The 25,484-nt window shown below is 46.6% G+C and overlaps 1 protein-coding gene across 4 annotated transcripts in view; it reads right to left on the bottom strand.

Annotated features, from left to right (window-relative positions):
- MYO16 (myosin XVI) overlaps positions 1 to 25,484 on the bottom strand; it is a 579,863-nt gene that overhangs the window by 337,822 nt on the left and 216,557 nt on the right. For all 4 annotated transcript variants that reach the window (XM_059144127.1, XM_059144126.1, XM_059144125.1 and 1 more), the window contains exons 5-6: positions 14,209 to 14,317; positions 7,196 to 7,320 (exon numbers count right to left, since the gene is read on the bottom strand). In XM_059144127.1, the coding sequence (XP_059000110.1) occupies positions 7,196 to 7,320; positions 14,209 to 14,317 (234 nt within the window). The remainder of the gene's footprint in view (positions 1 to 7,195; positions 7,321 to 14,208; positions 14,318 to 25,484) is intronic.

The following is a 25,484-nucleotide window of genomic DNA, read 5'->3' on the forward strand; positions in this document are numbered from 1 at the left end:
CGTTATGGGGTCTTGGAAGAAGGACAGAGACAGCTGCTGTTTCTGTAAATGATGAGCAGCACTTCTTGGAAGGACAATTGCAAAAGGACAGTCCTGGGAAATGACGGCAGGCTGGAAATCACCCACGCAGTTGCAACACAGGACGAGGCTTCAGAGCCGCTTCACAAACGCTGCTCATAAAAGTTATCAGTTATTCCTTCTCGTCTGTGAGACCCGTGAGGCAATGACCTTTGTCCTGGTATTGCAGAGGCAAAAGCTGGGGCTGAGCTAATTCAGGCGACCAGCCCCGGGGAGCGTGGCCCCTGCAGGCGAAGCCACGTTCTTCCGTGTTCTGCAGCACGGGCGCTCGGAAATGGCCACGGGGCACCAGCACCCGCGCCGGCCAGGCCACCCGGGGAACAGCCGCGATTCGCAGTGCTCCTGACGACCACAGTCCGCCAGTGCTCCTGACGACCACATTTCGTCAGTGCTCCTGACAGCCCTGTGTGCGTCCCAGAATGCATTGGTCTAAAAATGGCATTTTTCTTCTTCCCATACACCCCCTTCCCCAATATCCTTGTCTTGTATTAAATGTTTGTCTCCGGAGACGCCCACCATTGACACACTTGCCGCAGCTTTCTCCCAGGCCACCACCTGTGGAGGCACAGACGTGCACTAAGCGTGGCGCGCAGCCTCCTCACACCGATCAAAACCATCGCCAGGTCCTGCATGGTGCAGCGATGAAGACACAGGACCTGAGACCCCCCTTAGAAGTCCGCAGGAGTCAGTGTCTCTGAATCAGCCGCCTCCTCGCGCAGGTGGTGTGGGGGGCTGGGGTCAAGACTGAGACAATGACCAACCAACAAGAGCCGCCCCAGACAGTGAGGGCGCTGCGCCTGAGGACCGTCCTGTCTCCTCAGCACGATGCGCTTCTCCCGACTGACTGTTCTCCAGGAGAGCTCAGCGCACAGGCCTGCATTACCATCCGCTGACCAACTCCTCACTACTGGGCTTTTACACATGTGCCGTATTTTTTATTTTATAGAAGATCGCTTTGTTGGTAATCACTGGATTTGTGTCTGATTATGTGCTTCTGACACATTCCCAGATATAGAATTGCAATCCTAAAATAATGAAAATTTTTTCAATGTATTTGCCTACGCTGAGTTCCACAAAGCTGGTGCATCCCCTCGAGTGGTGTGTGGAGGGGCTCTTTCTCATAGACCCTTGGCCTTTGGGGCTTCACTATTATGTATCTCTAAAATGACTATAAATAAATTCAATGCACTGCATTCCTAAAAATGGGTCTCTTTTGATATATCTGTAGGGTAGCTGTACTTTCTTTTGAGTATGGACTCTCACTGCAATTTGTTTTCCTTCTGAGAGATGATCTTTTCCTTCATTTCCACGAATGCTGCATATTTTAAAACTATCAACATTTTGAAAGACCTGTCCCAAGTATCATATTCCTAGTTTATTATCTGCCTCTTAAGTTTGCTCATTATTTAATGCACTAGTGTTCATTTTAATTTTTGTCATAGTCAATGATCTCAGCACTTCCCCTTGTGCTTTCTCTCCCATTTCGATATTAGAAGGGCTTTCACCACCCAGACATAACTCCTTTTTACTGTGTGACACGGAAACTGGGGGTTCATTGTTAAGTTACTTACTCAGTCTCCTATTTGAGAATCTCATTTAAAAAAAAAATCTGTGTGTGAAATTTAAAATATATTCCCATTGAATGTCGTCTTATTTGAGGTCTGTGACTCTTCCCACTCTAGACCAGGCAGGCCACTAGGAGGCTAATGTCAGATTCTGACGAAAATTACCTTAGGAGTAAATGAAAATCAATCTTGAGGGATAGCTATTCAAGCAGCTGAAGGAATTAGTCCAGATTTTGAATGAATAATGGCAAATTTTCTCCAGTTCTAGTTTTCTATCAGAATATTAACAGAAGGGGGCGCCTGAGTGGCTCAGTCGTGAAGCATCTGTCTTCGGCTCAGGTCACGATCCCCAGGGTCCTGCGACAGAGCCCCACATTGTGCTCCCGGCTCCGCGGGGAGCCTGCTTCTCCCCCTCCCACTCTCCCTGCTTGTGCTTCCTCTCTCGCTTTCTCTCTCTCTCTGTCAAATAAATAAAATCTCTAAAAAAATATTAACAGAAGATTTTTCCTACTATAGTTTTGACTATGTAAGAAAATAACATGTATCACATCTCAAAGTGAGGCCAAATATGGACATCTGAAAATAGTTGACCAAAAACTGCCTAATTACATTTTTAATGTTTTATCTCTACACCTGCACCCAGTGTGGGGTTCGAACTCACAACCCCAAGATCAAAGCCACACACTCTACTGACTGAGACAGCCAGATGCCCCAGCCTAGATTTCCTTTGACTTCTACCTCTAGACTGAGGGTATAGTAGGTCCAAATGAGAGAGAAATGGAGACAGGACACATGAGAAATTTTTGTGTGGTGGTGGGGCCTGGGTCCCTCCCTAAATCCTGTCAGCAGAGCTTGGCTTCAGTGGTCACCGACAGAAGCCATGTGTCCTCTGGAGTCTGGCGGAGACACGGTTACTGGTTTCGATTCCTAACTAGAAAAAATAAAGGGCAAGGGACAGGCTGGCTCTCTGCTTTCATGGGCAGCGAAGGGGAGTCACAGATATGCTGGCGTCTGCCCACACTCATGAGGTCGCACCGGCAAAGACAAACACAGGGAGGACAGCCATGTTTGTTTTCCATCCTGTTTCAGGGAGATGGCTGGAGAGCATGCGTGGCCCAGTAGAGACAGGCTGGGGTACCCTGACTCCCAGAGCAGAGGCAGGTGTGAAGGACCCTCTGGAGACCCCAGTGATGGGGGTGACGTATCTGAAGAACCCTCACATCCTCACAAGGGAAGGGGTCAGCTTCTTGCCCAGAGAGCAGGACACCTTATCAGGAAACCTCAAGCCCAAACCTTCCAGCTCCCAGTGTGTCTCCTCCTGCCCATCTGTCCCCTCCCCTCCTCTCCCTCCACGTCACTGACACGGAAGAGGAGACGGTGATGAGAGGGGAAACAGACGACCATGGCCCCCTCCCTTCCATGGACTCCCTAATCTGATGCGACACGATGCCAGCAGTGGGTTCCAGATTTCACTGAGATCGGGGTCCTCAACACCTGAGCCCACCAGACCCCACAGGATCTCAGGGAGATTCAGGGGCTTTGCAAACTTGGATGGGAAAATGGTTTGTTTTATTTATTTTTTTTTCTAATCCCAAATGAAATTTAGCAACTTCTTGAATGGTGAATCTAGGCTACACACCTATGATGCTATCATTGAAAGTGATATGTCCCTACACATTGCTGTCACAGTAGACATCTCCAAATATCCCCCATATTCAAATCTACCCTAACATCCTGGCAATGATTATCCGTCACTCAGTGCCTTCTTAAAGAAGCACACGCATAACATATCACAAATTTAATTTTGATAGTAGGATTATGATGTTTCCATGTAACTGGTGTTCTCTGTAATACAGGCACCATCTTTATTACATTAAACACAATTCTGACAAGGAATCCACAGCTACACTGAGGTTTAGAGGGTAACACGGCATAAAAAAGATCAGTGAACCCTGATTTCACACAAGCTGGGACTTTTCATGGTTATATAGGACCAGACACTCTAATCTCTAAACTAAGGCTATGGTTTGTAATATAAAGTAACCACAAAAACTCTATTCCCTAAAAATGGCCAGAAAGCTGATGGCAATGGCTAAGTCTTCATGCAGAAGTAAGGGTAAACCAGCGCTACTGAAAAGACAAAGGGAAACAAAAATAAAATTGCTTGATGTTTGCATCTCATGAATAATTCTTTTCCAACAAACCCAGTGAATACATCCCAAGGCCAGATGTTATATATCAAATTCTGTGACAAAAGAGAAAGAACCAGCATCTTCCTAATGGATTTGGAAGTCATTACAGTCAAATTTTCAAAGAGCATCTATGCACTTGAACTCAGGAATGCATTTCCATATGCTCGTAATGATTTTTTTATTTTTTTGGAATTGTGTCCTTTTTGGAGGCTTTGTTTTCTTCTAAAAAGAATTATCTGTGTAAACTAAGAGATCTTTTTCAAAGAGCAACATTATGTTTGGTTACTTTATTGCATATTCTAACAGAGGAGAAAAAGGCAATATACTACAAGTGTAGCAGTATTGCATCTTTTCTTGATAGTTTTACCTTTTTTGCACAATGTAACTGTGGGAAATGATGCCTAATTTTAAGCCACAACAGGCATGCCTACTCGGGATACAGAATTCTGTGGACGAGTGTCTTCTCACGGTTCCCACCAACAACAGACAGGAACGCACAATCCGGAGGCCAGCACGGGGTGGCGGTCATTAACGTGAAAGACTAACCAATTCAGACATAAGAAATCAATCTCACCCTCCACTTGCTCAATGCTGCGAGCCATCTTCGAGGGACAACTTCCTAGCCTCCCAACCACCGTTACTTCCCTCATGAAAAGCTCAGAGATGATTGTTTAGTTATTACACAACAATTTGTTTGCAACATTTATGCTCTCTGCTCAATTTTAAAAAGTCACAAAGAATGTCAAAATTGAAAATGACTGAACAGGATAGCAATGTATTGCTCTGTATTGATTCTTGAAACAGCTTCACTACTGAAGTAGGTGGGTCCTTCTGTCCAGTGGTATTTGAAACAGGAATGCCATTTTAATTTAGCAGAGATTTTTTTTTTTTTTTTTTTTTTAAGAAATCTAAAGCTGTAATGTCTTGTGCCAAACAGAGAAGCAAAGATCTATTGGGTTTCTGAGTTAGGCATCAGTGCATGCCATGTTTTTAAAGAACCATTATCTGCTCCAGTCTGGATCTTGAGGCTCGCACTCCAATGAAAGTGCCCTAGCTGAGAAGACCAGTGACCTCCATGCTACCAAGTCCAATGGCCAAGTCACCATCTCCAGTCACTTGGTCTCTTGGTGGTATCTAACAGTTCACAGCTTCCTCCCCCTCCTCATCATACTTCCTTTCTTTGGCTCCTGTGACATCTCATTCTCCTGGTTCTCCTCCTACCTTGGGAGCTCCTCCTTGCTCCTCTACCCTCTATGCCCCCTGCCCTAGAGATCATTTCTGGATCTTTCTCTTCTTCCTAAGCTCCATGGCTCAGTCCCAATTTCTCTTTCCTTCTGTATCAAATCTTTGATTTCACCCATGGTCAAGGCTTTCAGTGCCATGTTTCTATGCTAGTGTTCCCCAAATTGAGTCTGCAGTCCAGACAGCTCCTGAATTCCAGACTCTAGCAACCAACCACAAACCCAACACCTCCATGAAGACGGCTCAGAGGCAGCCATAGCTCTCTGTTCCCCGAACTGTCCATGTCCTAAGCTCATTTTATCCTCCACCTTCTGTCTCATTGGATGTCAACCCCATCACTCCAGGTGTCCAAGCTAAAAGTACTTGAAGTCAATCTGCAGTCATCATTTCTCTTCCACCACTTGGCCATCAAGAAGTCCCAGTGGATCTTCTTTCCCATGCAGATGGAAGTCAGCCCCTTCCCACCCACTCAGCCTCCTGCAGCTTGGTCTGAGCCACACCACCAACCACTGGGTTACTCTCTTACCTGAACTCTCGGCATCAGCCTTGCCCTCTGACCATCCATCCTTAACAGCAGTCTAAGCAAGTGATGCTTTTAGAACGAAAGTAGGACCATGTCTTGCTCTCCTCAGAGCCCTCCAATGTGCTCCCATCGCACTCAGAGTAACTCCACGGTCCTCACACAGGTGCACAGACCCTGTGTGATCTGCGCCATCTGCCTCCCTCCTTCCCTTTACTCTACTTAGCCTCACAGGCCTCTGTGTTGTTTCTAAATCACAACACACCCACCCCTGCCTCAGGGCCTTTGCACCCACCACCATTCAGTCTTGAATGCTCCTATGCACACCTGTGGTGTGTGCAGACCTCTGTCAGGTCATTACTCAAAATTCCTCGTCGGTGAGACCTTGTCTGTGTGCCTCCAAAATGTCAACACACACCCAGCACCTCCCTGTCTCATTTTATTATTTTCTCCTTTGCATCTGCCATTGTTAATATGTTTTGTATTTAGCTCATTTATATTGTATATTATGTATGTTCCCCAATGCAATGAAGCCCACAACAAAAGGACTTTTGTGGTTTTATTCATTACTATTTTGTTCACAGGAGGTGGCTAATATCCCAATAGATTAATCACAATATTTTTCCATTTGAATGTGTGATTTTTCAATAAATTCTAAACATACTTTGTGTTCTTTGCTTGTAACTTGGTGTTTTTTTTTATAGTCTTTTGAAACTTATATTCCAAAGTCCAAGATCAGTATCAAGAAAGATTATTCTATCTAGAGGTCTCAAGGTGCTTGATCTGCATTTAATAAATCTAAAATTGTATCAGGTTTCACACCACTTTATCCATTTAGACAAATCACTTCTCTCATCACAGTATTCAACCTCACACCTTATTTCTGCCGTGGCAGAAACTGAATCACTTCTTCTAGACACTTCTACACAACCCATGCTTCAAGCATCATACTCCTGCCTGTTAGCTTAATTCCTCTTAATTTTTTCCCTGAGCTTCAATACATTTAGTTCCAACCGTGATTAACTTCAACACTAGCATGCCTAGTTCAAGTACATTTTTTGGGTCAATAACTCAGATGTTTTTTATTCTCATGATCAGATATTATGCTTATATTAGAATTAACCCACATTTAATTGTACTGTTTTCACATTACTGCAACTATGCCCAACAGCTATTAAAAAAAAAAAGAAGTAATGGCATAATTTTGCTTGGATTTCGAAATTCATTCACCAGAGTGACCCATAATTTGTGTTTGTTAAGATTAAAATGAAAACATCCTCCTGTAAGTTCCAGTTCAAATATCACACTGACAAAGTAACACATACAAATCATTCTCGATTTTTAAAAATACACGGAAGGAAGGCCTGAACAGAACACGTCCACCTAGAACCCCTGGCTTCGAGGAGCAGCAGTGTATGCGATTTCTGTTCTCCTCTTTGCATACGTGGGTGTTTTCAAGATTTTTATGATTATAGGTAGTTTTTTCACAATCAGGAAAAAAAAAGCCATTTTTACAAGTAGTACCTAATTCTACACAGGAGACATCGGCTGAAATTCTCTATTCCAGCAGGATTTCTGAGTCGCGTACGCAAACTCACCAGAGTCACTCCTTCATCGTTCCTCTCGTCAACATTTCCACCGCCGGATAAGAAGTGTTTGACATCTGTCAGCATGGCCAGTGGTCTCTGGAGCTTCATCTGTCTCAGCGACGTCAGGTCCACTCCTGGGGGGGGTGAAACAGCCTTTCAAACCAAAGGCAAAGATGCTTCTCAGCCTCTGGGGGTCAACTCTGAATTTAACTTCTTGTTCTTTCAACGGTTCCCCTTTGAAGCCTCTCTTCCCCCTTGGAATTCTCACCCAGAGTCTGTATGATTGTTTGGCTCCGCACGCCTTCTATTCTCAGCTAGAAGACAGTCTTGAATAATTTTCCTCTTCTTATACGCCAAAGATGGGACATGCCGCCTTATCCACGGCAGGCTCTCTGTTTCAGTATGTAAATCCCCAAGGGGCATTGCCCAGAGTATTTTAAACTGTTTGAATTGAACTGGAGTTAAAAAATACAGTTTTTTATTCTCTATCATTTCCTGGCCAAAAGAGTTGCTTCCAAAAGAGAGGCGGGTCTCCTGGAGCAGAAAACTGCCTTTGCTGGGAAAACTGGGAACATCTACATAAATCTATGGTTTGGTGAATAGTATCGTACTCACGCTAACGCCGTAGTTGGATCAACACAGCGCGGCTGTGTGGACTGTGGATGTGGGGCCCCCGGTGAAGGGGATATGGGGTCCCCCTTAGCTATTTCCACAACGTCCCCATCTATCTCAAAAGCTTTCCAAATGGATTTCAAGAGATGCTCCAATCGAGCATGTCATGACCCTTCGTGTTAACACAGAGGAAGCTCGTAAAGCGGACTGAAGAGCCGTCCACCCAGCTTGGCCGAGGGGGCGATGGGGCCACCCAGAGCTCAACCCGCTCACCGCCGGCCCCTACCTCAGCGCAGCCTTTATTTTTAACCTGAGATTTCAGGATCCTGAATCTCCACGGTAGCCTCTACCTCTGTGTTCACACCTCCCGTTCCCAGCCCTGGTTCCTGGACGTAACAGGTGTTTACTAAGGGAAAAGGATCCACCTTCTTCTTAGAGAAGATAATCCCGCTGGTGAGGATAATTAGTCCGCCAGCGGCGGCTGTGAACCAGCCGCTCTTCTGAGCTCGCTCGCTCTCTCTCTCTCTCTCACACCTGAGTCCTCATGGCAAATGTGCAGGTGGGCAAGACACTGGAGACCAGGGCACCAATGCCACTGGAGCGGTCCCCCTGGTCATGCTCCTCTGTGGCCAACCTCTCCCGGGGCAACTCTGGGAAAAGAGTTTAACCCGCCTGACCGCCCACATCCGCAGTCCTCCGGGTCATAACATCCGTCCCAAGGGAGCAAAGCTACCGGCACTCTTTCCGGGATCTGTCCCCAGGGCAGAGAGCATCCAGCCTGCGGCACACCTGCCCGCCCTTGTCCCCTCCGAGCCAGCAGCTCCGCCTTGCGGCACAGCTCTCACCCAGAGCCTGGCCTCAGAGGTCAGGCTGCCTAGGCTTTAGTGCTGTCTTGTACCTACTTCTAGTACCAGTGGGAGAGGTGACTTCTCCTCAGCCTCACTTTTTCCACCTGCAAAATGGGGCTGGTCATTCTGGTTTCACTGGTTTTCATGAGGATGAGTTGCCAACAACACGGACAGCACCGCGCCCCATGTTTGGCTGGTGGGCAGCACTCAATAGGCGGAAGGGGTCATTCCTACTCAGCTTTCCGATGCAGGGATTATGGGCCATTCATTTTGTGGTGTCAGGCGAGGACCAAGCAAAATAAACAAAATAAAGCAAAATGCACTCTTTGAGTAATGTGGGTTGTTTCAAATCCTGCGTCCAAAGCAGAGACAGGAAGGACCACCAATGATCAGCTTTGGAATCTCCATGTGCCATGCTGGAAGCATGAACAGATTTCCCCTAAGAGCTGCTTTGAGGTTTGTTAAGAACCAACAAAAATGATCACTCTCTTCTTATTTTTAGGATGATGGAAGTGAACATGTGAGCTAATTTTGGAAAATATTATTCCTCAAATGTCAGTGTTCAATTTTGCACAGTTGGAAGCAGCAGGAGAATCTGATGGTTACATTATTCTAACTTTTATAACCTGGCTCTGTTTATGGGAATGGTATGTATCTTTCAGAGGATTATTGAAACACAGGGTTAAAACTGAACGGTAGAAGAACAGGGTTCAAAGATAAAAGACAATTAGAAACAGAGTAGAGATCTCACTTCAGCTGACTTACGATGTGTCACGAGAAAGCCATCTATTCTAGCAGTGGCTGTGAAGGAATCAGAGGGGAATAGTATGACCTTGTGTCTTATTATTTAAAACTTAATTTTGCTTCAGATATGATACCAAGTAAAATGTCATTTCGTATTTTCATTACGAAACATGCAGAAGTCTATTTTCAGTAAAAAACAGAACAGAAATTCCCTCTTTTCTTGGTCAAGCAAAGTTCTCAAGCTGCTCCATGAGAAAAACAACCAAGACTTATTACGGGCACAATAAGTCTATTCTGTAATGGGCAATGAGCCAAGCCTGTCTCTTTTCCAAAGAAATCAAGTTTCACTTCCACCCTGTTTTCTGAAAAACATTAATAGAAGCCCTGATTAGGTTTTTCATTTTGACAGGAATTGTGTAAAATCTTCTCTTTCAGGAAATAAGAAAAACATCATTTGTCTGAAATTCATAAGTGATTCCACGTGATACTAATTCCTGTCACCTGATCACCTGATACCTTCAGAAGGCGTTTGCCCACAACTGAAATCACACAAACACCTCAAGTCAGTCCAAACCCCGTGCTCACTCACCTCCCTAACTCTCCCCGCTACAATAACATGGTTTTTGTAACAATTCCACTTTTCCTTTTCTCTGTTATCCTTCTTCCCTGGGGTACCGTGTGAGCCCACGTAACTATTGAACCAGTGCCCGGCGATGGAGGCCTGGCTTCTCCCAGCTTCTAGAATTCCTAACTCTCAGCTTTATCTCCACTGTTCGCTTCTTAAGCTCATTAAATCCAAGAGTTGAAGGACGCTCTGGGCAGGCAACTAAGGGAAGCTGGTTCTGGCAAAGAGAAAGAAACACGTTCAAGGCCAAAAGGTGTTTGAACCCTGCACCTGATCCCCCTATCCCCCTTCTTCGATCCTGACTAGAGGCCCCACGTGAGGTGGTCCCGGGCCCCCGGGAGTGCACCGCCACCCCAGCGACGGTTGATTCCCAGGACGGCGATGTGGGGACAGCATTCTGAATGAACTCTATCAGGCAGAAGAAATTACACAAGGTCGCTGTGCGCTGGTCAAGCTGGGAGTCCTCTGAAGAACCCTCACGGGGGTAAGGAGTTTCTGAGGCTGTTCCAAAACGAGAAAGCCCAGGGTTTTAACTAAGGCAGAAACAGTGTAACCAGTAAGGGATGTGGACATATCAGAGGGACATCAGAGAAGCAGAATCTATTTGGTGACAATTGCATGTGAGAGATTTAGAAAAGAAAAGTGATGTTCAGATGGTTGGATTCCTGGCTAAAGGGCAAAAAAGAATATGGACAGGGCACACCAGGAGAGTGGTAACCCCCACATTGGGCATGTGTTATTTCAAGTTGTCTGATACTCTTGTGTTACTAAACCTTGTGCAGTGCCAAGCAGAAGGTCTGCAGAGATCTCTGAGCTGGGGTCGGGCGGATATTCCTGGGAGCAGGCAGGCAGTGGGCACAACACGCGGATCGGGGTGACATAAGCCCCACATAGCAGGCGGCGGGATGCCAGAAGAGACCCAGAGACAACAGCTCTGGCAGCCATCCACATGTTGGCGTCTGCGTGTGCAAGCGGCACATCCAAAAGAGACGAAGGGAAAGCTCGGGGACGGTGAAGAGTACGAACTGTCACCGCCACCGCAGGGAGCAGTGGCACGCAGGTCACCCACTGGCACGGGAGCACGGAACAGAAGGGAGACCTGTCAAGGAGGCAGCGGCCGTCTCTGCAGGGACACTTCCAGCAGCGGCAGAAGCTGCACTGCGGTGGCTCCGGAGAGGAGACCAGGAGCTCAGGGAAGCAACGGGAGTGACCTTCTCTGAAAGGATGGATTTCCCGGGAAGGAGAGAGGGAACTGGCTGATGAAACGGGGTGAGCAGGGTGGAAAGCAGACCGTCTTCCCTGTGTCTGGCATCCTGTGGCCCCCCGAACCCTGCAGGGCTTTCTTCCCTTGCGGGAGCATTTTATAATTCTTTGCCTTCTGCGAAACCCAGCGGGGTTGGCCTCGCACCACAGAGCCCGGATGCGTCATGCCTTCAAGCAGCGCGCCGCCTCTCCTTCTCCAGCCCGGGGAGCTCAGGCCCTGAGCTGCGGTTAGGGGCTGTGTCCCGGAGGGGACAGTGGGGTGAGCGGCCACTGTACAATCAGAACTTGTGACCAGTGAGTGGTCTTCCGTGTAACCAGCTCGCTCCCGACCTCACCTGCCTTCAGCCACGCGCATCCCGATGGGATCAAAACCGGGGACACACATCCAAACCGGGGGTTTCAGTCTGCTTTTCCTGGGTTTCAGGTTTCAGCCTGGAAACCAGGGGACATGCACCGAAAATTCAAGGACGTGCAGCCACCCCGCCATTAAGAATGCAGTGCGGAAGCACGGAGATCCGAGCAGTAAGGACCATCTCCCGGTGGGTACTCGACGTGTCCGAGGCTATCGGCCCACGCTGTCGTCGCAGTTAACGCTAAAAGCACCCCAACAAGGGGGCCCGGGCATAAATCAAGTGAGACAGCATTCCGCAAGTGTGGCAGCCGACAGAGACACGTGGGAGGGACCCCGGCAGGATCGGAGCAGAATGAATGACCGGAGGGAGAGCAGATGGACGGGAGACTCGGGCCGGCGCCACGGTGAGCGCGGATGGACACGGAATTTAAAATGGAGGAGAGACTAAGTGGAATTGGTTCCAGCAAACATGCATGTTACAGACCCATTGTGACAGCCGCGTCGTGGCGGATTTTCTCCTAACCCGTCAGAGTCAATGCCTCCCCTTCTTCCTGCTCCCTTAATCACATTTAAAATCAACCTCGTGGGGCACCTGGGTGGCTCCGCTGGTCAGGCATCTGGTTCTTGGTTTCAGCGGGTGTCGTGGTCTCGGGGCTGTGGGATCGAGCCCCGTGTCAGGCTCTGTGCTCAGTGGGAAGTCTGCTTAAGGGTTCTCTCTCTCTCTCTCATCCTCTGCCTCTGTTCCCCCACCCCCTGCTCGTGCTCTCTTTCTCTCTCTAAAGAAATGAAAAATAAAAAATAAAATCAACCTCCCAAAGGAATACACTTATTTTTCTTTATAGAGGATAGATAACACTGCTTTTGCAAATACTAAAATTTCTTTTTTTAGTTTTTTTTTAAGATTTTATTTATTTTATTTGAGAGAGAGAGAGCACGAGAGGAGAGAAGGTCAGAGGGAGAAGCAGACTCCCTGTGGAGCTGGGAGCCCGATGCGGGACTCGATCCCAGGACGCTGGGATCATGAGCTGAAGGCAGAGGCTTTAACCCTCTGAGCCACCCAGGAGCCCAGCAAATATTAAAACTTTTTATCAAACAAAATCCTTGGAGGAGCTGGAAAGGCTTATCAGTCAGGTGAGTTCTTTTGCAAAGGAAGATGCTTGATTTTAGTTTTCAAAGAGAAATGTGGGCTGCGGCAGCTGTCAGAGCCTCAGAAAAAGAGCTGAAAGGTGGAAAGACACCAAGTAATGCACGGCCGAGCTCTGCATGCAAAGTCAGAATCGGGCACTGCCAGCCCAGGGTGTGCAAAGGTCCAAAAATAAACTTCGCAGCTGTGGGATGTGCAGGACGTCAAGCTTCCCTCCCCTTAGCAGTGATGGAAGCTGTCCCCAACGAGTCACCACTGACAAGAGGATGACAGACCTGACTGTGACCCTCCGGTAAGGAGCAGGTACTAGGAGTGAGGACAAGATCAGGGAGTGGCACCCCTCCCCCCACGCTGCCTCTGTCACCCCAGCCCAGAGACTCTGTGACCTTCAGTAGGACAGCCTGGCTCACGTTGTCCCTAATGAAGATAATGGTACTCATCCCGCTTTCAGAATTAATGACATAATTTTTTTTAAGAACTCGCTGGCTGCTACGTACTAATTATTATTATTATTCTAAGCCATTCTTGGAATAAACCTTTTGATACAAGCGATCTGGAGGAGGCAGAGAGGGCAGGGAACAAAGAGGCAGCTGTGAGGGCTTTTCTTAGAAGCAAGGACAGAGTCAGAAGCGCTGCATGGCTCTTAACATTTTTAAACTTTTTTGCTGACAAAAGATCATCCTTGAAAGGACTGGAGTTTCTTTGTTGTTATTTATACCTAAGAAGAAAGGGGGGAAAAGAAAACAGAAAGTGGCAGCCTTCTCCAGCTTGATGCCATATTGGGTTCAGGATTTCAGATACCTCCCACTTTGCCCATGTTGAACTTACTCATGAAATTATACATTTCGGCTGTGCAATTAAACATTCTTTGTCAGGGGACATGGCTGGGAGCTTGGGCTCATCTCTTCAGGCTAGCACCGCCGCTGAGGAACCTGCTTCCACTACGGTACTCTCAAGCCACCGACAGTGGCGCCGGGAGGCTATGCGGGCTGCCCTCCACTTAAGCCCTTGCTCACGGGCGTGTCCTTCTTGCAAGGACCACGGACTCCGGCAACAACACACCTCAGATGACTGACCAGCCTCTCAGGAACTCAACGTTCAGCTGTGCGGGTTCACTTTCGCCCCCTCCCAGTGGAGAACAGATTATAACTATAAACCTAGTCCCCCTCAATACAGGCTTCAGACCCTTGTTAAAATGTCCCTCCACTGCTGGCCTCCAGATTTCTGCAGCCTTGCAAAACGGCACTGACTAAACCAACAATGATCAGGGTGGGAACAGCGAAAGGTTCCATGGAAAGAAAGACTTCACGTCACGCAGTCTGGGGAAAGCTTGTCCATCTGCAGTCACATAAGCACGCCTAAAGATTAAACACGCGCTGGCAATTCTACCACGCGGCCCTTGATCTTTCTTCTGCTTCTCAAACACCCGCCTACCATGTTCATCCAGATAGGTCAGCAGGATGAAGCTGGATTCCGTCCCCTCTACGGCGTAATCCAACGGGATATTTCCATTGACATCCTGGAGAAGGACGTCGGCTCCAGCCTGTGAGTGAAGAACAAACAGAACGTGACGTATGCTGTTAGCAGAGGAAGCCGATCAAAACTCTCACTTCTAGGTTAGGCGGGACACAGGCGCGGGAAGTCTGTGGCAGATACGACCCTGGAGAATCGCAGGAAACTGTGATTACATTGCAAGAAAAGTACAGCAGTTACCTTGTGAGAAACTCCAATAAGGCTAAAACTGTTCAACTGACCTTTGCAAAGGCCTAAGTCCCGACTACTTCCCCCGCCCCCTCGCGCTAAACCCCGATTTCCAGCCCATGACCACGAAGCCAAACCCACCCGGTCATTTGCCTTGTTTCTACACAGCAGAAACCCCTTGTGCCTGCAGAGAGTCTCCGTGGAGGTCTTTCCTATGAACTTCAACCCATCTTCCCCAGACGATGGCCTAAGCCCCTCGAGGCCCTTGCTCTCTGTGGAAAGTCATCTGAGAGCTTTTCTCCCCTACCATGTTTTAATAAAGGCTTGGACTAATGGCTTCTGGCTGTTTGTCTTTTTCTTTCTTTCTTTCTTTTTTTTTCCTCCTTCCAGAAACTATTTTCTGAAAAAAGCACCATCTGTAGATATCAGTGGATAGAGTGTATTAAATATGGCCGTGACAGTTCGTTCAGCTCCAAAGCAGGCTTCGTCAGGCGCCTCGGAGGATGCTTGTCCCCCCACCCCCACCCCCGCCACCCATCCCAGCTGAAATACAATGACAGATGTACTTGCCCTTTGAAAAAAATGTGCTCACGTAAATCTTTAATGAGCGCCATAAAATTTACCAGGCCTGCTTTGCATCTTTTCTTCAAGGGCATGGAGTGACCACGTCCCCACGGACCAAGGCTCCCCGTTCACCTCACAAGTCACGGAACTCAGATCAGGGAAATGAAAGTCTTCCCCTGTTCCCTGGACCAAATACAATTCTGTGCTGTGATGTTACTGAAGTTCACATACTCTCCGAGTTCCTAACGTGACATGAAAAGGTGTGTGACATTCATAATCTTATACACCAAAATGGGGGATTTTTCGCCTTCTGTTATTTGAGACCTGTATTAAAAAAAACAGCTTTTCTATACCTTACCGAGTCCACACAATGTTTGCAAAGGACTGCTCTAAGTATCCTGTGAAGACAAAGTCGATTCAAGTGGCAAAACCATGTCTATCTTGCTGTCTTGCCTGCAGGGAACTATGCATTCACCTCCCCACCCAGAGGCAACCACATTCTACTTTCTGTAATCACATCAAGCTACTCCTGTATTTGAACATAGTAAGTTCTATAATGCAGGTTTTCACTTGGCTAAGACCACAGCTTAGTCCCTGTTACTGTCCCTGCCTACTACTGTGCCTGGCCCATGGTAGACACTAAAAAAGGTTTACTGGGGGGGGGGGGGGGGAGGCAAAAGTGAACTTAGACTAATTATTAAAAATTAAGGCAGAAAACTCTAATTTTCATCATTTTGAACTAAATTTCCTGACCTTTATTTTATGGGTTCTTGAATAAAACTACAAAATCACTACGTGCATTTGTGCATTTCCTGCCTTTGCTGTTTCGGGAGGACATTTGTGACCCTCCCGTCTCTCCCGCTGCTTCTTCCTCCCTCCCTTCTTGCTTCCCTCTCTCCGTCTCCCTCTTCTGTCTCTCCCTCCTTCTCCCCCTCTTCTTTCTTCCACCACTGGGCAGGGTGACAGTGCCCCACGTGCAGGGGGTCCTGGTGCTGGGCCCCCTCCCCCCTGACCATCTGGTCTTGGGAAGGGGCCGCAGACAGGCTGAGCGATGTGCAGTAAGAACACTGGTCCCCTGGGTCCCCTGAGAAGCTGTGTATCTGGAATTGCATACCTAGTAAAGAAAACAAAAATGGAAAAAACCACCATTGATAAGGTTCGCGACTGGTTGTCATTCTTAGCATGACCGGCTCGAGCATTAATATGCACTGTTAGTTGTTAATGGATCCCACTGGAACTGAGGGGCTGAGGGCTTGCAGAGCAAGACTTCTCCTCAAAATGTCAGAGATCTGCCTCAAGACTGTCAGGATGGTCTGATTTCCAGCGTACAGAAAGGAAAAGGCCCATGGGGTTGGGAATCAGTAACATTTATTACACATTGTGCCAGTACTTGTTTGTTTAAATACTTTGAGCCACCCAGTAAGATGAATTTTCTCCGTTTTGCAAAGTGAGAGCCAATAAGTCATTTGCTAAAAATACCCCCTTCACACTGTCCCTCCTTAATATGAAATTGGAAAAATTATAAAAGTATATATGTTCTAAAATATCTTTCCCTTCCAGACATGATATTCTTAAATACTTCCTTAAAAAAAAAAAAAATTCTTATTACATTTCAAATTTCATTCCACGGGTGCTAAGAGTCCACTAAACGGTTTCTCAGCACCAAATATCAAAACCAGGAAGGGGCTCCTGAACTGGGCCACATATTAATTACAGCGTTTCCGTGGATACGGGGCTCACTATTTTCAGTACAGAATGTGGGCGCCGACAGCAAACACAAACTTCCATCTCCCCGTGTGCCGGTGCGTGCCTTTCACAGCGCACCCCACGGTTTCATGCCAGGGCAAGAGAAGCAGGACAAGGCCAGGGCTGCAGGCGAGACTTTCCAACACAGGACACAGATGTCCAAGGTTGTACCTACTCTGTGATACAAGAACATCTGTCTAAGCCATCACGACATGCTTTCCGAAGCTCAAGCAATCTTTTAAAATAACTGGATGCTGTACTTTATCAAAACAGATGGTTTAGGAACTGGCTAAAAACTGTAAAAAGATAGCCAGAGTGAGGAGAGAGGGTAGGCACACATTCTTTCTCATTTATATCCAGGGCCCGGGAACACCCCGGGCCCTGGGAAGCATGTGTGTGAACGCAGACATGCGTTAGTGTGTGTGCACGGGGGCACGCGTTTGTGTGTGTGCACGCACGCACGTGTGTGCAAAGCCTCTTCCTCGTTCTACTTTCCCACGCCTGATCACCGGGTGGTCCGATTTCTTATACTGACTGTCCTCACTGTCCTTTGTGTTCCTCAAAGAATGCTCACGTTAAGAAAAACTTGCGTTGGTGAGAACAGCTCAGCCAGAACATTATTCTTGTGCCGTGCAGACCGTGAGGCATGCCCTTCAGTTTGGCCTCAAGACAATCAATCACATCGTGATGGATATTCATGAGGGAAATGAAAGTATTCGATGTTCTCTATGCAAAATCCCGCTCCTCAAATACTTCCTTCAGCTGAGGACTGGACGGTTCCTACAGGAAGCCCTGGGCACATTTTCTCTAAGGAAGGCCACCCAACCTCCAGCCTGTCCTAACTTATTATGGTCCTTGGTATTGGAAATGGAACTCAAACATACCACTCCCCCACCTGCCAGATAGGAATCTTATTTACTGCCCATCCGATGACATATGAACCCATAAGGGCACCTTTCCTGTAAATAAACACTGTATCGGTTGCTTTAAGTTACAGTTTAATGTCAGTGAAAATACTCACCACGTCTTTCACTCAGTAATAATTCTCTAACACATTAATACAGGAATTTTAATGAGAGGCACATGGTGGCATCTTAATAAGCAAATGCACTTGTTATAGACTAACATTTTCTGGTAACTCTATTTTGATGCAGTTTCACGTTTAGTCAAATCTGCGAGAACAGCACAAAGAGGCCCCGTGTACCTGCTAGGGGTTGAATGGCATCCCTCCTGCCTCCCCACCTGCAGGAACACTGAAACCGTAATCCCTAGTAGCCGTGAAGGTGACTTACTTGGAAACGGGATGGGTGCAGACATAACTAGCTGAGTTAAGATGAGGAGCCCCGGGGACACACGCCCAGGGGGAAGGTGGCCACGTGAAGACAGAGGCAGAGATGGGGACCACACGGCCAACGGCCGAGGAACACCAGGTGGCCCCAAGAGCTTGACCAGTAAGGTAGGAGCCTCTCCTAGAAGCTACAGAGGGGGCACGGCCTTGCTGACACCTTGCTCAGACTCCTGGCCTCCAGAACTATGAGACCGTAAATTTCTGTTGCTTTAAGCCTTTAATTTGTGGTATTTTATTGTAGCAACCTTAGGAAACTTATACTCTGCCCTTTACCCAAATTCACCAATTTATCCTTTCCCCTTATTTTTGCACTCACTCTCTGTTTTTCCTGAGTCTCTCTTTTTAAAGATCGATTTATTTACGTGAGAGAGAGAGGGAGAGGGAGCACATGCAGGCACAAGAACAGGGGGAGGGGCAGAGGGAGCGAGAGAATCCCACGTAGACTCTGAACCGCGCCCGGAGCCTGATGAGGGGCTCGATCCTACAGCCTTGAGATCACGAACCAAAACCAAGAGCCAGAAGCGTAACTGCCTGAGCCACCCAGGTGCCCCTCCTGAATCTCTTGAAAGTGAATCACAGGTACCACCTCCCTTTACTCCTAATATTTGAGTATGTATTTCACAAGAATAATGGTAATTCTTCTGCATAAAAGTTATTGCATCACAACATTCAGCATTCCTAAACACTACTATAGAAACCAGCATGCACGTGCAAATGTCCTTAATTCTTCCAAGCGTATTATTGAAAGCCATCTCCCCAGCTCAGGAGGTAACCCACGGGTCCCCCAGTGCATGGACTTGTCCTTTCTTTTTCATCCTCTCCAATTTGGAACAGGCCTTGTCTTTTCATTTAGAACAATATTTTATTTAATTTTTTGAGAGAGAGAGAGAGAATAAGAGCAAGGGAGCATGAAAGGGGAGAGTCAGAGGGAGAAGAAGACTCCCTGAAGAGCAGGGAGCCTGATACGGGACTCGCTCCTGGGACTCTAGGATAATGACCCGCCCGAGCTGAAGGCAGTTGCTTACCCCACTGAGCCACCCGGACACCCAGCCCTTTTCTTTTCAAGGCCTTCTTCACATGGCCTTACAAGAAGGTTTTCGGCAGGCAAATCACAGAGGAGGCAGCACATTTGTCCCATCGTACCCCATCCGACGGGTGTGTGATGTCCCTTGGTCCCGTCACTGAAGACGTTAACCTTGGTCGCTGGCAGAGCTGAGGTTAGCCAGGTTTCTGCACGGCGGAACCACAGCTAGGAACCCATGAGTGCACGCTGATATCAACAAACACATGAATACCCAAACAGAGGGGAGAAGAAAAGCCTGCTCCTTACAACAGAATCCCAACGCACGTATGCAGGACGCGTGACAAGGTTAGAACCTGGCATTCGCTCCAGTCATAATCCATTCAGATGAAAATCACCAAGGGAGGTTAACACTATGTTCCTGGGTGCCGGAAAGGCGGAAGTTTGAAGGAAACTTTGATGAGGAATAGAATATTTACACAGTCCTCAAATATCCTGCCACAAAATATTCCACTTAAATATAAAAATGTTGGCGTCTAACATGATAGGGAAAATAGAAAATTCTGGGAGCGGATGTTTCGTGCTTTTGAATTGCAGATGGTTTCCCTTCTTTCTGTAGAAAATTTTGCATTATGTGCTAGCAGGAAAAAACGAGGTTGTCCCAAATGAATGTATAATGCACGGGCAATTATTTTGGTTCGGAACGCATGCTGATAGCATGCTGCAAGCTTTTAGTTTAAGGATATATGGGAACTGCACTGTGGGATCAGAGGGACAAGGCTTCAGGTGTCCACGTCCTCTGGACCCCAACCTGTTAAAGATTATCTCCAGATTTTTTAAATTCACTTGAGCAAAAATAGAGTGTTTGGGAAGCACTACAATATTCACTTCTGAACTCTTCATGGCATCTCATATTAAGTAAACAATAAAAGTTGCTATCCTACAAGAAATGCACATATTTTGATGAGAAGAAGAAATCTGCATGGGGCTTCTGAGTTAGACATCCATGAAAGTTTAATTGTGTGTTTCCAGTATCTTACATTCATTGAGGAGGTAAGTTAGACCAGGCTGTTCAGAGATAGAAAGTGGGACATCAGAACTCAGGGAGCTGCAAAACACGGACATGACCGTCAAGGGTGTTTGACTTAGAGCTTGCAGAAAGCAGGAAAGGGGGAGGGAAGTTCTCCTGGCACAACGTAACGAGGCTTGGCATCAGAGACGCCGTGCCAAGTGTCGGGTTGCTGTTTACCGGTGTCATGACCAAGAGCAACACACCTAATTCAGCCCCTTAGTTTGCAAACTACAACCAACTATTACTAGTTAATGGAGACGCCAGTTCTCCTCAGTCTAAGCCCAGCACAGTGCCGATGTACAGTAGGCACTCAGTGAACTACAGCTCTCCTAATAAAAGCAATCAGCAAGGAAAGAATACCTTATTAAATGTGGTCTTTGTAAAGATGAGCATGAGCTATGCTACAGCATAAATCACCCATCCTCCCCTGCACACAGGTGTTAGCTGGGTCCTGAATTCAAGTTCCAAAAAGCATGGGCAGAAGGAAACAGCAAGAGAGAAGTTCAGCCCAAGCTCCTTGAAGGCTGAGGTGGTGTATTTGGTTTTGTTGCTTCCATTCTTCCCCTCACTCTTACTGGACAACGTATTTGACAAAGCCAGCAATGAGGAAGCAAAATGATTTCAGTCAAAGGTGAGAAATACTTGTAAAATGTCACGCCCAAAAAAAAAAAAAAAAAAATGTCATGCCCAGAATATACAGGTCCAGCGATGTTAAAAGTTTCAAGTGCAGCATCTAATGCAAACCAGAAAAAAAATATCTGAATGCTCTCTACTCTGCTATTGACAAAATGCACTGTGCTCTGAGACGTATGAGGGACTCTTTGTAAGTCTGTTCCTTAAAGAGAACCCACATGCAACAAAACACTTTTATGAAAGATTAAATAGAAAGGTACAGGTACTTCTGGAAGAGATCTCCCAAAAATCTATTCAATCCATTTATTTCCCGGTAATTTACTACTTGGCTTTTGAATGTGTGTCTTCCAGCCAGTGACCCAGGGAAACTGTGCAGACCCTCCACTGCTGCTTACAACCAATTATTTGAGAATGAAAACAAAACTTTCTAGCAACCCTGTCGTCTTCAAGGACAAACTCCAAAGAACCACAAAAGCTTCAAATAAATCAGAACAAAGACAGCAAACTCCTTTTATACAAAGACAAGCAAAACGCCTAAGACTCCCCCAAAAATGAAACCTAAAATCACTGAACAAAAAGAATAATAGGTTCTGACCCACAGGGCCACCAAATGCCATCAGGAAAGACAGAGGCTCATGTTCTGAGAACTACCTATTCTCTGTACCCTGTATCACTTTTCACTTATTGCCGTTGAATTGGGTGATTGGCAGAAATGCTATTTTTTTTTAAAGATTTTATGTATTTATTTTGACAGAGAGAAATCACAAGTAGATGGAGAGGCAGGCAGAGAGAGAGAGGGAAGCAGGTTTCCTGCTGAGCAGAAAGCCCGATGCGGGACTCGATCCCAGGACCCTGAGATCATGACCTGAGCCGAAGGCAGCGGCTTAACCCACTGAGCCACCTAGGCGCCCAAAGGAACAGGTTAAGAAACTGTTAAACCTTAAAACCTGGAGACACTGAATTGCCACCTCTTTCCCCAAGGCTCTACTGAGACATTCCAGTTGAAAGCCCTATGGCCATCAGGAAGGGAGGGTGTCAGGTAGGGTATGCACCAGCAGATACCTGTAAGAGTGAATTAATTACTCCTGATGAGCACCAGTGAATGGTGCTGAGAGGGAAGAAACCATCTTCCTGCCACAGTCCGTCTCTCTTGTACTTGAGTCAGAACACCCACAGGATTCCTGAGTTCCCATCTGCCCACAATCATGGAAACTCAGGGAACAGAGGCAGAAGATCCATTCATCCCTGGTCTCAAGCTGAGACGTTCCCGTGGGTTTGCACGGTTGGAGCATCAGAGGGAAAACTAAAAGCATGCAACTTCCCTCCTGCTTCTGCACTGTTAGCAGATAATGTAGGAAGTGATACCACAAGGGAATCCTTTCATTCATTAAGAACTATGCATTAAGCCCCTTATTATAATTAAAATGTACTTTGAGATTAATGATTATGAAGTTTTCTGGTAATAAAAGTTTTAAAACCTGTAGGACCACCATTTAAATTTTATAACAGTTGAAATTACATTGGAGGAGATTTTTACAGCTCAGTCTGTAAACATCCGAGGTCAGTAATTACTACTTTGGGAGCATGTAAATATTTACTGGCGGCCCTGCTGCCATGCAAAGTAACAAACCATGTCAAGAAAACAAAATATGTCAGAAAGAAAGGATAATCGGAGAATTCCAAGTGAACAGGTGTGGATAGCACTTACAGACATACTAAAGAAGCCCGGACGTGTTTCTACAAGGGACCAGTTTCATGGGTGCATAGCAGGGGGCAGATATGGGTTCGTGGGACCACAGCCTCAATCCTCATCTTCCAGACCAAAGATGAAAAGTCAACGTGTAGGGACATAAACATAGTTAATTTAACATGAGAGAGATATAAAAACCAGAGAGCCATCTAGAAGAGTCCAAAGGGATTGTATCCGGGAAGAAAAATGTGCAGGGAAGGCCAGAGCTAATCTGACAAGTCTTCCAACAAGTCCTGTAGAATGATCTGGCTTTCTAGATATGGGTTTGCATGACAGATACAAACCAGAAGTGAAAACAATGGCATACAGGAAATAATTTATGTCATGAAACGTGTATTGCCAGGATCATGAAATCATGTAATAACAGTGTCAAGAGCATAGAAAAAGTAATGAAAATTTGTATAAGATGTCTAAAATAGGAGAACACTTAACTAAGGCCATCTGTATGATCCAACCAACTAAAGCATGTCATAGAAGAAACTTGTAAGACCTGGAGATGTACAGCATGTGTATATAAAAAGATGGACACATTATTAAACCACTGCCAACACGGCCAACCTTCCAAATTTAAAACGATGGTGGACACGTTTTGTGTTACACTGGGGTGACCACCCAGCATCCACCTTTTTTCCCTCTTTGAGACTGAACAATGCTGTCTAGCATGTGGCAGCTCTTAACAGGCACACGGTCAAAGCCCTAACAGACACTCGAAGTACCATTTCTCTATTAACTACTAAACTAATACAAATAACATTTCTCTATTAAATACCAAAGTAAATACATGAAGCAGTTCTACATAATAGAATGGCACTCGATGCCATGAGTGTCACACAAGGTAGAACTTGCACAATCACAAAAACAGAATGCTGGGTATGTGTTCCAGATTACCACCAAAATACTTCTGGGTTTCGTTTCTCGTCTCTTCTCTTCTTTTCTTTTTTTAAGACTTTATTTATTTATTTGCCAGAGAGAGAGAGGACAAGCCATGGAGCACTGGAGGTAGGACTCGATCCCCTGGCATCATGACCTGGGCTGAAGGCAGACACAACCGACTGAGCCACCCAGGCACCCCACTTCTAACTGGCATGAATACACAAATTGGTGCTTTTAAGAATCTCTCTTTCCTTTAGTGACTGCCTTAAACTCCTGGACAGGAGGAACACTAGCGAAGGTCAACTATCAGAGGTCTTTTATTCTGGTATCTCTTTCTCAGTACAACACTCACCTTATTTTATTATTTCCTGTGTCTCCCCGCCCAGCGCCATGACTCCTTCACAGCCGTAACTTCCAGCTGACACATGATCCTTTCTAGTCCAGGAGGTTCATACGTGTCGTCTGTGTTGGAGTCAGCTGCCTCCCCCTTTAGTAACTCCCCTACACTTTCCCCAACTAACCAGTCTGACCCATAGGTAGGGATATCTCCACGCCCCTATCCAGCAGGAAGACATTACAGAAGATGGGACCGTCCACCTTCGACAGCCTTAAAGATTTATGGGTCACAATTGTTTAGGAGGGAAATGATGAGGGAGCAGAAGGTGAGCTGAGGACAAAGCACAAGAGGACACCCTACAATACCCCCCTAAACCCCCCACCCCAGTGTGGAATATGCGTGACTTTCCTCGTGGAAGCTCCCAATTGTCTTAATGTTAGGGCCTTACTCAGTAAGGGACGGGTGGGGCTAGGTAGGGAGAGAGAGGTAGGGGCCAAGGGATCAGGGGCTTGCAAAATTCAAAAACCAGAGAAAAGGTAACAAACCAGACCACTGGTCCTGGGTGTCAGACACCCGGGTCCTGTAATAGCTGCTTCCCACCAAGAGAATTACCTGACGCTATGAAGGGAGTAAGCCACTGACGGCTTCATCACGAGTCCTTGCTCTATGGTGATATCAGTAGAGGTGTCACACGGATTTAAGTTCCCTGGTTAGCTGTCTGTAAAAGACCACCCCTAAAAGCCATCAGTGGCAACCTTGCTGGGACCCCTCTTGAGAGCTTTTTCTGTACCTTCATCTAATGGAAAGATCCCTTTAATGAGGAACAGAAGCCAAGCTTAGGACAAAGCAGAAGCTGACACCCCACAACCCCCCACCCCCACCATGAGATATAAGTGATGTTCCTCCTGCACTCTGAGTTGCTCTAAAGCTAAGGATAGGAAAAACAAGTAATTAACTCATAGAGATCACAATCCTGCCAGACAGGCGTCTCCCTCATTTATAAATGTCTTAGCAATCTATAAGAACAAAGCATTTCCATCAATAACCAACTAGCTTCCAGAAGGAAATGCAGATACAATTAAGTGTTTTTTTAACTCTCCCCTCCCCCAGACAGATGCGGAATGCAGTGCTCCTCCAGGAGGCTCCCAACTATCTGGTAAAGCCTTGGTCGAGGGAAAACAACTTGAACTTGACGATGGCAAGGCCGCAGGAATCCTGTGAGTCTTCTTTAACATAAGAAAATCCCTTTGAAACCTTCACTTTTCCTTACCTCCCCCAACTCCCAAGTGTATAATGAGCCGCCCCTCCTGACCCCGGGGCAGCAGCTCTTTCTGCCCAGGGGTCCTGTCCCCGTGCTTTAATAAACCACCAGTTTGCAGCAAACACGTCCCAAGAATTCCTTTGGCCTCAAACCCTGAAGTCTCCACTCACTCTCCTTTGTTCTCGAGACTCACTCTCCGACGCTGTGAGACAAGAACTTCGCTCTCTGACACCATTTTGGTGCCAAAACCTGGGAACACTTCCTCCAAAGGGTGAGTAAAAGGGGACTCTTCTTTTCCTTCCTGAGAGATGTCCCTCTTAGACCAACTCTTCTCATAAGCAGTACAACCAGGCACCTGTTGGCCACTTAAAGACAAAGAGCTCGGCCGCGGTCTGAAGCCTCCA

This window comes from Mustela lutreola, chromosome 13 (assembly GCF_030435805.1).
Source record: "Mustela lutreola isolate mMusLut2 chromosome 13, mMusLut2.pri, whole genome shotgun sequence".
NCBI lineage: Eukaryota > Metazoa > Chordata > Mammalia > Carnivora > Mustelidae > Mustela > Mustela lutreola.